Here is an 11,064-nt window from a genome sequence, read left to right as displayed (position 1 = left end):
TCTTGTCTCTAGATGGTGCCACGGCCCCACTTCACACCCTAAGACGAGGCAGGCCGGAAAGACTGGAGGTTCGGCAGGGTCAGTGCCTGCTGCAAAGCCACCTTCCCGTCCCTGACCCTAGCAGCCTAGCGGGACAAAAGAAAGATCCAATGTAAGTTACATGGACATGTGGACAGGAGGTCACTTCATCTCTCGCAACCCCTGGACCGCCTGGGTTTGGGACCTAGGTCTTTCCTGGGATCACTTCAGCAGCTCAGCATCCTCCTCGGTCCCCAAAGGCACCAGAACATCTGTGACAATCCGCTCAGCTAGACGCTCACGGTTCCCCATTCCCCTCCAGGATGAAACCCGAGCCCGGCGTGCAAGGCCATCTCAGTGGCCCACACAACATGCCCAGAATTGCCCGCACACTCACTGGCACCATTTCTGCATCCCGAGGTGCCCTCAGGGCCCAGAACCCAGTTGGGCAGGAGCCCACTGCATGTCTGAGTAGCAGGAGGGACAAACCCAGGCTCCGGCCCAGCTCGCCTGCCAGCCTCCTCTCGCACCCTCCCCCGCACAGGCCCACACAGCCCTAGCATCTGCAACTCCCTAAACAAGCCGTGCCCTCCCGTGCTTCCTGCCTCCGCGTAAGCGACTTCCTCTGCCTGGAATGTCCTTCCTCGTCCTACTCCAGAGTCCCTTCTCCTGAGAAACTGCTGCTCACCCTTTAGCTCAACTCTCCTCCTCAAAGCCTTCCATTGCTCCCGCCCAGCAGTCCCTCCTCTGATCCCAGATGCCTGTGAGGGCCCCAGCTGGTGTGGCTCAGTGGATGGAGCGTCGGCCTGCGGACTGAAGGGTCCCAGGTTCAATTCTGGTCAAGGGCACATGCCCGGGTTGCGGGCTCGATCCCCAGTAGGGGGTGTGCAGGAGGCAGCTGATCAATGATTCTCTCTCATCATTGATGTCTCTATCTCTCCCTCTCTCTTCCTCTCTGAAATCAATAAAAATATTTCTTCAAAAAAGAAAAGAAAAAGGAGGAACTCCTCTCACAGGTCAGTAAAGCAGCCGGTAAGGAGACGAGGCTCCTGAAATCCTGGAGGTGTCTGGGGCACAGGTGCTCCCTTCCTGCCTGAGCATCCCCTCAATTCCACCAGCGAGGACACTTGCTGCCCCTCCCCTGCCCTGGCCAGTGACTCAGATGCTATTCAGCAAGCTCACCTCCTGCTAAGGAGCCCCAGACTGAGCTGGGTCTGGGAGGAAGCTGAACCGGCACCAGCAAGGAGGTGAGACAGGCCCTAAGACAAGCTGGGAAGTGGCAGGGCTGGTCTCAGAGCAGGGGGGCTCCCTGGGCTCCCAGGCAAGCCAGGCCCGCCTCCAGGGGTATGGCCACTGAGGTGGTAAAGGGCTGAGAAGGTGGGAATGTCCTGATGGAGAGAAACCCCACCCACCTGAGGGAGCCTGGGCTTGCCAATCCCACCTGCCTGCACCCTTCCTCCCTGTCCCAGTCATTTCTCTGGGTACCTGTGCCCAGAAGAAGAGCTGGGCCACAACTAGCACCAGCAAGGAGCACACTAGGGAGAGGGATACAGGGCAGTGGGACCCAGCACTTTGGGTGAAGGTAGGCCCATTCGGAATCTGCCCTGAAAGCAAGACTAGCAGAGGCTCTCCTCTGGGCTGTGAGGCCCCCCGAGTCCTAGTATGTGAGATGAGGCAAGGGGGTCCTGCCTGAAACCTAAAGCTTCCAGGTCCCAGCTGGCCCCACTGCCCCTTCTGGAGAGGCCTCACAGGACCCTGAGAGGCGAGAATGAAAAGAGGCTCCCTAGAGACCTCACTGTGCTGGAAACTGGACAAGATCGATTATCTCCCAAGAACCAGGAAGGAAAATGATGTCCTCTGGCTCAGACCAAACCCAGGCCCAGGCCCACACCTGCATAACCTCACTGCCTGCCATTCGCAGGCCCAGAGGGCTGCCTGACTCCTCCCTGGCTAGCCGGCCCGGCCCAGAGCTGCCCCAGGTAGGAAGAGCAGGAGCAGGGCCCTTCACTTGCCCGGGTGCCCCCAGCGGAACAGAGCAGCCGCACCTGCCCATGGCTGGAGGCTGAGCTGTGGACTCACTTACCCTCCTGAGTCCTACAGGCCAACACACCAAGCCCCGCAGGTCCCACCTCCCTGGGCACTAGTCAGGAAGGACCTGGGCAACGCCAACCCTCGGGCCAGAGGAGAGGACCTATACTTCAGGCCGAGGGGAGTGGAGTCAGCAGGATGCCCATCTCCAGAGTGGGATCCAGGTGCTTTCTGGGAACTCCCACCTAGAAGTCTTCCAGGGCATTGTTCACCCCCAAGCATAATCCTAACACCAGGTGTACCTGACAAGGTGCTCACCACCCGCCCAGTTGCTGTCTTCCACGCATCAGCTCCTTATCTAAACAGCACTGTGTTGCCCTGGCCAGCTTGGCTTAGTGGACAGAGCGTCAGCCTGCGGACTGAAGGGTCCCAGGTTCAATTCTGGCCAAGGGCACATGCCTGGGTTGCGGGCTCGATCCCCAGTAGGAGGTATGCAGGAGGCAGCCGATCAATGATTCTCTCTCATCATTGATGTTTCTATCTCTCTCTCCTTCTCTCTTCCTCTCTGAAATCAATAAAGAAATACATTTAAAAAAAAATAAACAGCACTGTGTTGCCCTAGCCAGTGTTGCTCAGTGGATAGAGCATCGGCCTGCAGACTGAAGGGTCCCAGGTTCAATTCTAGTCAAGGGCACATGCCCGGGTTGTGGGCTCGATCCCCAGTAGGGGGCGTGCAGGAGGCAGCCTATCCATGATTCTCATCATTGATGTTTCCATCTCTCCCTCTCCCTTTGTCTCTGAAATCAATAAAAATATATAAAAATAAAATAAAATAAACAGCACTGTGCAGTAGACACTGTTACCAACGCTGTTTCTGAGACCCGGAGAGCAAAGCTATTCAGCAGAGGTCACACAGCCAGGCAGCGATAGAGTCAGGATTCGAACTCAGGCAGACCAGCTCCAGGCCTGTGCCAACAAGCCACAGCCACTGGGGAGCCTGAGGAACAGGCCCAGGCTAGGGATGGCTTCGCCCTGCGCTGCGCCTCCTCACATGCCCAGGCGGCCTGCAGAGGGCAAGGCCAGAGGGAAGTACAAAGTCCAGAGGCACCGGCCCTCAGAGGCAGGGGCGGGTTCCAGGAGTGCTAGGCACCTATGAGGGCTGCGGACAGGCCTTGTCCTTCTTATTTAGCCCCTAGAAACAGCCACCCTGAGGCAGGGATTCTCAGAGACCCAGAGGCTCACCCAGCACAGCTGGCAGCGGGGAAGCCTTGATTCAGACCCAAGAGGACAAGCCCCAAGTCCGCGCCTGCTGTACCTTGCCTCTCCCCCTTCCAAAGGCAGCTCTGCTGCCCTCCCAGGGCTGCCCACATCGTTAACCCGCAGCGGAGCAAAGGCCTGACTCCATCTGAAGAAAATCCTCGCAGGGTACCTGGTAGGGCATGGCCTGAGCCTCAGGAAACGCCAGCCCAACCCACATTCCCACTACCCTTGGTGAGGGGTCAAACCTGGGAAATCCCACTCCCTCACACCTTTCCAGGCTCCATGTGACCTCGGTGCCCCCTCCTCCCTCCACCCCCCACCCCCCACTCAGAAGCTCTGCCAGCCTCAGCCCCTGCAGACCCGGAGACCAGGCTGACTCTCAGTGGCCCGGGAGAAGGACCTTCAGTGGCAGTCTAGCTACTGAAGGCAGAACCCAAGCGCAACCAGTTCCCCCACCCACTCCATGCCCGGGGCAAGGGCAAGCACCCCTCCCAGGCCTTGGTCAGGTACTGAACCAGCCGCCCCACCTGCCTCAGCCAGGCTCCCCCAAGGGCAGCGGGCAGGTTGCTTAAACCCCAAACATAGCAGTGAAGGTGACAGCAGCAAAGGGTGGGGCAGGAGGTGGACTGGAGGGCCAGGCTGGCAGACAGGACAGACCCATGGCCACAGTGACAGCAGCCCAGCTACTAGGGCCTGTCCACGGGTCAGAGATGGGCAGGATCAAGTGAGGTTCTCGAGGGCCTCCCAGCTCCATTCCCCTCCCCTACACCAAGGCTCCCCAGAAAGGAGAGGGCCATCTAGGAGACTGCCAGGGTCTGCCCACTTCCTGCCATGTGCTCCCTCTTTCCTCCCCCGACCTCCACCAAGACCCTCAGGGATGGAGAACAGAATATCCTTCCTCCTGCCCATAAGAACCACTGGCTCAGACCTTGCAGCTCTTCCCACCTGAAACTCCAGGATACAGGCTGACTGATATGCATACATTAACCTACCTACCTGCCGATCTCTAGGATACACATGCTCCAGCAGCCTCTGATATGAATGTGTCTGCAGCAATCGCCATGATCTCGCCTTGACGGTGCCCTTTCCTGTTACTTCCTGGACCTATAGCCAGACCAGCCTCCCCGTGACCAGCTGAGGCCTGGAAGGGGCGTGGCTAGGGAGCTGTCAGTGGCTTAGGGGGTGGGCAGCTGTCAGGGCTCAGGCAGGTGGCCACCTCTCAGCGGGTCACTCACTGCCCGACTGACTGTCAGAGCCTGAAACAGTCTCCCTTCCTCCCCACGTTCACAGAGAAGCTGGTCTGGCTCCCGCTGGGCTGAGCTGGGGAGGGAGAAAGAGGGGATGGGACACTCAAACAGCTCAGCCGACAGCCCATCCCTTCCTTCCCTGAACCACAATATGCAGGGCCCCACGCTGGCCACTGCTGGGGGCGGGGGGCGGGCAGCCTGGGAGCAGAAAGCTTGGATTCCTAGGCTCCCTTAGGACCGGATGGGGCCTCTCGTCCAGGCTCCCCTGACCCCCTCCACTGAGAGGGTCTGAGGGCAGGGCTCCTTAGTCCCCATAGTGCCCCCGTGCCCAGCAGAGTGGCACAATATTTGTTGGTTAGAAGCAAAAAAGTATGAGTGACCTGAGTGAGAGAAGTGCCTCAACTCCTGCCACCTCCTCTGCAGTCTCCTCTACGGCATCAGCAGCGTGGACCCTGTGGCCTCAGGTCCCACAGACAGCCATGAACTCTCAGAGGTCTGGGGTTCCCTGAAGCTTCTGGGATCTCTGCCAGCTCCCCGAGTAGGTGAGGACTAAGCATCCCTGACACATCCAGGTGTCAGGATGTGACCCAACTCTGAATGGGGATGCAGGTACCCTAGAGTGACCCAGGCCTGGGGGGGACAGGACCAGAGGGGCCACTCTGACCTATACGTTCATCCTCTGGCCTGGATCACCAGGACTCAGCCTAACCGCTCAGCACACCTCATTAGCATGAGTGTCTTTTCCACCCTTTTTTATTATTGCTGTGAAATATCTGTTGAGGGCCAGGGGCTGGGGTGAATGCCTCACCTATGCCACTTAATTTATCCCTTGCCAGCCTAACTATGAAGGCAGGTATTTTAACACTCCTCTGCAGATGAGGAAATGGAGACTCAGAGAGGTGATGAAAAGCCCAAGATCACACAGCAGGACAGTGAAGAGACGGAACCAGAATCCTGAAATGCTGGCCTCGAGGCTATCTACCCAGGCGATATTCCCAGGCCATGGTCCCCAAACTGGCACCCAAGTCAGGCTGCACCCACTAACCCTGGTGGCCCACAGGGTCTACCACGCTTCCAGGACAGCTGTATGGTGGGCTGTGGTGGAAGCAGTGGCTGGGTCAGGAGGCTATATGGAGAGTGCCACGTGCCAGGGTTCTATCTCTTTTCCCTGGACCAGCCTCCAGCACAGACCCCAGGTAACCTGCTGCCTCAGCCACGCCCCCTCCTGGAATGAGCCCCTCCAACCCGAGGCAAAGTGCTGCTTCGGGAACAGGTGGGAAGCCACAGGATGCGCCTCCCTCCCACCGAGGCCTTACAGAGGCCGACTGGGCCAGGTGTGGAAGGGGCAGGGACTTACACAAGAGACCGCTGCAGCGGTGGAGGCCGGGCACCCTGCCCAGGAGCTTTCCACGGGCCTGCCCCATCTCACTTGGGTCCCAGTGCTTTCGACTCCCACTTACTGCCATCACCCAGGTGTGTGACCTCAAAACCTTAATGTCTACTCACCCCTCAACCAGGTTATGTCACCCCTCACCAGAGCCCAGCCCAATATCCTCCATGGCCTCTCTGCCTCATCTCCTTCCTTCCTCCACCTGCCACCCAGTAGCTTCCTAAATCGCAGATGGCAAACTGTGCTGCACCTTTCCTTCCTCCCACTGCCTGGCCCATCAACCCTTCTGCCCCTTTCTCCACTCCCTGGCTGGGTCCTGCCACACTCCCCGGTCACCTGTGTCTGCAGGCCCTGGCTGCTGCGGTTCCCTTAGCCACGAGGCCCTTCCTGGCAGAGCAAAATCCCACTCGGGCAGAAGGCCCAGCTGAAATCTAGCACCTCTCTGAGCCTCCCTGGCAGACGTGAGGCACCCTCCTCCAAACCCACAGCTCTAAGCTCTGTGGGCACCGAGCACCGTGCCTTGTTGGAGATTCATTTGTGTGAACCTGTCTCGCCAACCGCATGAAGCTTCCTGAGGGCGGGGCCACATCTGCTCATCTCCAGGGTGCGGGTGTAGAGCAGAAGCAGGCACAGAGAGAGCCAGCACACCCTTGTTTTGACTGAATGCCCCAGTGAGGCCTGGTCAGGAGACAATGGGTAGGCTGTGGGCCTTGCCCACGTGAGCTCTCCAGGCAAGGAAACCAGAGCCGGGGATTCCAAATGCCTGGTTTGCCGAGGCTCAGAGCTGGAGGCTGAAGAGCCCTTCGCAGGGGTGCCAGCCCATGCAGCTGTGGCACCGCCCCTGCATTGCAGGAGGCCACATTGGTGAGCCCTGACTCACCGCAGGCTGTACGTACAGCTGGACGCCCACAGGGTGCCAGTGATGCCGGCTTAGTCTCTGACCCCAGCATCTTAGACATTCTGGGCAGCTCACTTGGCTCCACTTGCCCCCAAGGCCCTCTCCAAACCAGGCAGCTTGACATCCAAAGCGATGCCTTATAAACAGGTCAGGGGTCGCCAGAATGACGCAGGGTGGGGGGTGGGATTCCAAGTCCCAGGCCCAGAGCCTACCCCCTCAGGCCTTGAGAACCTGCCGCCACAGCAGGAGAGCTGAAAAAGGGAAGGCACAGAAATACCACAAAATGACCCCAAACCGAGGGCAGGATCTGAAAGGCCTGGCCTTAGAGCACTGGCCGCACATGGGGGTGAAAGAAGGAGGGACAACAAGAGGAGGAGGCAGCGGACGAAAGCCTGGCTAGGGCCTCCTAGTGGGATGTCCCCTGCACTCCGAGGCCCATAGGTAGCCATGAGCCAGGGGAACGGGACCTGGGCAAGAGGAAACCAGCACACACTCCTAGGAGGGAACAGAAGTCCAGGTTAAATCTGGAGGGAGCTTTGAGCTCAGAGAGGAGGGGTTTGCAAGGCCAACTCAAAGATTTTCCCACCACTTCCTTAGACACTAAAATGCCCCTCCCCCAACAAGCCCTGCCCCATGCCCGTCCACGGGGCAGAAGTCCAGTCGGGGCCCAGAAGGCTCCTTACCATGTGCGGGTTGTCATAGTAGACGGCGATGGAGCGGAGCCTGGGGCAGACACTGCAGCTCTCCGTGAAAAGCCGGCCTGTCTCGCTGTAGGGCCCCACGTGGAACTTGTAGGCCACGGTGACATTGCGGAAGGGGGGTGAGCCGGCACTCACCGCCACCCCAGCCAGCAGCCCTGAGTACCTGGCGAAGGCCAGCAGAGTCAGCAGCAGCAGCAGCGCCAGGCCCCCGATGAGGCCCAGCAGTAGCAGGTCCGACATGGCTCTGTGCTCCCGACGCCGCACCCCAAGGCAGCTGCAAAGGAGACAGGAGAGAGAGGCTGGTAGCCTGCTCTGACCAGAGTGCCCACCTGCCCGCCAGCCGGTTCTGGCCCAACCCCAGCCCTGCCTTGGGTGCTCTGACCCAGGAGGAGGAGTGGCCAGAGGTGTTTACACATGGAGTGACCTAGAAGGGAGCTACAAAGGATGACTGAAGCCACAAGCCTCCTTATTTCTTAACCACAATCACTGAGGCTCTGGGGGCTGCTGTGCCTGTCAGCTGGCAGCCTTGGTCATACTGGGGAGACTGAGTCATAGAGGGCCCAAGAGTGAGTCAGCCAGGGACATACTCCCAGCCCTGACCAGCCCCGTCTGAGATGGACCAGACCTCAGCCAGCCTGCCCTTCCCCCACATGGCCTCTTCCTCCCCCCAGCTAGGCCACACTACCTGCCCAGCCTCCCCAAGCCTCATGGACCGCAGCCAGAGAGGACAAGCAAGTGCCAGGGGCCAAACACTTATTAACAAACAAGGAAACCACGAGGAACAAACAGGAGGGGGGGGGGGGGATTTGCCACAGAAAGAGACTCTCCTAGGAAATTCTCCTCTGCTAAGCACATCTGGCCTGAGGAATCTTGCTATCCAGCAAGCTCACCCATCCAGAACCAGAGGACACCAGATCAAAACAACCAAAATCCAGGCTACGCTTCCCAGGCTTGAGCCACCAGTGCTTACAAGCTTCAGCCCACTTTTTCAGCCCATAGATTAGAAACCGCCAGGAGGAGGAGGAGGAAAAGGCTGCTGGAAGTGGAGACACACAACAGGGAGAAGCAACAGTTACTCATCCCTGGCCTGAGCGGTTCATCCCATGGAGGAGGAGTGCTGGCCTGGGGGGGGGGGGGGGGGAGGGGGCGGACCACACCTGGGGTCCCTGTCCCTTCCCACCCCAACATCTCCAAGTGTTTAGAATTTAATTTTTATGGTTCTGATCTCCCGTACCAGGTAGTTCCTAGAAAGGCATCTTGGGAGGGTGTGTGTGGCCGCCTCTTTTTTCCTTTTTGTGTGTCTGTCATTTATCTGACAATTCTCCCTCCTCCCCACTGGCCTCCCCCATTCCTCCTATTCCTATAATACAAACAATAAAGACATTCATTTCAGGGGGGGAAACACACAGGAGAAGCAAACTATCCAGGAACAGGCCCAGGGGCACCACAGAAGCTGGTGTGTGAGTCCTTCAAGGCAGACGGCCCAGCCCGCCACCCCTGGGGGGGTGGGGGGGCAGAGGTCTAACCCGAATGTTTGAACTGAGTGGCCTGGGTGGGGGTGGGAGGGGAATCACAGCACAGAGAAGACTGTTTAAAGAGGAAGGGAAGCATGTGACCCCAAATATTTAAAATTTAAAAGTTTTGGGCACGCTGAACGTCAACACTTGAACCCAATGGGAAACCTAGCTCTATGGAATAACTGGTTCCCTGTGGTTCTGTGCCAAAACCTTCGGCTGAAATACTGTCTTTGGAGTCAACATGCACACAGAACGTCGAAGCCCCTGGTGTCGTGACGCCGAGGTGTCTCCCACTGGGGTTCGCACCCACGGGGTCCTGCCCCCACAGCCGCGCCATCCTTTGGACGCAATTCCCTGTCCTGCTCAACTGGCCCCGGGTCAGTTTTGCTCCTCCGTTTTCTTTGATGGTGCTGGTGATGATGATGATGATGGATCGCCCACGAAGTACTTAACTAGATGCCAGGCATTGTCTACGTGTCAAAACGAGGCTGCTTCCTTAATCCTCGGAACAAGGCAGGGCCGGCTTAGGACGTCAGTGGTTAGAGAGGAAGACACTTGCCCGAGGCCACACAGGTGCCAAACAGACCGGGACCACAATGCAGGCGGAGGGCGGGCGCCCGCAGCCTCATGCCTCCTTTCCCACTTTCCCTGTCCTCCCTGGTGGCAGGCTTTCCGAAAGGCCCACGCGTTTCACCCACACTGGGCATCTCGGAGGCCCCGGCTCTGGGCTGGGCGCTGTGTCCCCTTGCCCAGCTGCCTTGGGAGTGACCAGCCCCCTGTCCGACCTCCCCTCTGGGCTGCACACTCCCTGTCCCCTCCAGGAACGTAGTTTGCACCTTTCTCTTCCTCTCGCGCCCTGAAGGCTCAGAAAAGGGGGGACACGAGCCCGAGGGCCCAGAGCTGCCATCAGCCCGGGAAGGGCAGGCGGGGGAGCAAGAGACCGAGCAGGGGGGCGGTGGGGGACGGGGGGCTCACCGGGAAAGCCAGGCTCCCTTTCAGCGACTCATGGCATTCAGCGCGGCTGGGACCCGGCGCTCCGTGCTGGGGGCAGAGAGGGGAGAGGCGCTGAGCCGCAAAGCCAAGCCCACGGGCGCCCCCAGCAGAACCGCGCCCCTCGTCACAGGGCTGCGGCCTCGCCACCACGTCCCCTTCGGGAAATCGGAAGCCAGGCTCGGCCTCACCAAGTCCACGGCCCCAGGGCCCCGCGCCCGGCCCCGGAACAGCTCCTGCCGCGGAAACCTGGGCAGGCTGGGCCCCGCCCGAGCCTCTGGGGGGGTCGCCTCCCCGGTGCCGGGGTGCCAGGCGGCGGTGCCGCGCCGGCTTCCTGGAGCCGCTCACGTGCGGCGCGCTGGCCCGTGAAGGGCCCCGTCGTGGGCGCGGCGGGCCGGGCTGCGAGGGCCTCCGGCTCCTGGCGCCCCCTCTGCCCCGCCCCTTTCTCCTCGGCCTCGACCGCAGGGGACCCCAGGCACCCCCGCAACTTCAGGGGCGCTGAAGTTGGCAGCCCAGGCGGCGGGCTCGGGGGACGGGGCGGAGTTAAAGTGCGGCTCCTGCCTCCGTCCCCCACCCACCCCTCCGCTCCGCTGCCTCGGGACCGGCCCGCACCGGAGCCGAGACCGGGGCGGCCGGGGGCGCAGGGCTGGCCCAAGGTCGCGTTCGGGCCCTCGGACCCGGCCGGGGCCAGGGGTCAGGGAGTCGAGGTGCAAAGAGCGGCCTGGGCCGCGGGGGTCACGGAGGGGGCCGCGCCCGGGCAGACGGAGGTCCCAGGCCCCCGGCGCGCGGGAGGCGGCCCGGCGGGAACGCGCTCCCCCGGCCCGGCCTCACCTCAGCGGCCACCCGCCGCGGACGCCGACGCGCAGGGCGGCTCCGGGTTCGGTCGCGGAGCTTGCGCGCGCCCGCCTCACACGCTCGCTCCGCCTTCTTCTCGCGGCGGGACGTGGCCGTGTCGTGGGCCGCGTGCGCCGGGGCTGGAGGGCGGCGGCCTGCCCCTCCGCGTCTCCACGGCAAC

At 60.7% G+C, this 11,064-nt stretch overlaps 1 protein-coding gene across 1 annotated transcript in view; it reads right to left on the bottom strand.

The window, feature by feature from the left end:
• RAD54L2 (RAD54 like 2) overlaps positions 1-11,064 on the bottom strand; it is a 62,944-nt gene that overhangs the window by 15,855 nt on the left and 36,025 nt on the right. The window contains 1 exon segment of the mRNA XM_006104840.3: positions 7,525-7,816. Coding sequence (XP_006104902.2) covers positions 7,525-7,816 — 292 coding nt within the window.

This window comes from Myotis lucifugus, unplaced genomic scaffold, assembly GCF_000147115.1.
Source record: "Myotis lucifugus unplaced genomic scaffold, Myoluc2.0 scaffold_614, whole genome shotgun sequence".
Classification (NCBI taxonomy): domain Eukaryota; kingdom Metazoa; phylum Chordata; class Mammalia; order Chiroptera; family Vespertilionidae; genus Myotis; species Myotis lucifugus.
Note: the sequence above shows the minus strand (reverse complement) of the source record. Positions and strands in the feature narration are given on the sequence as shown.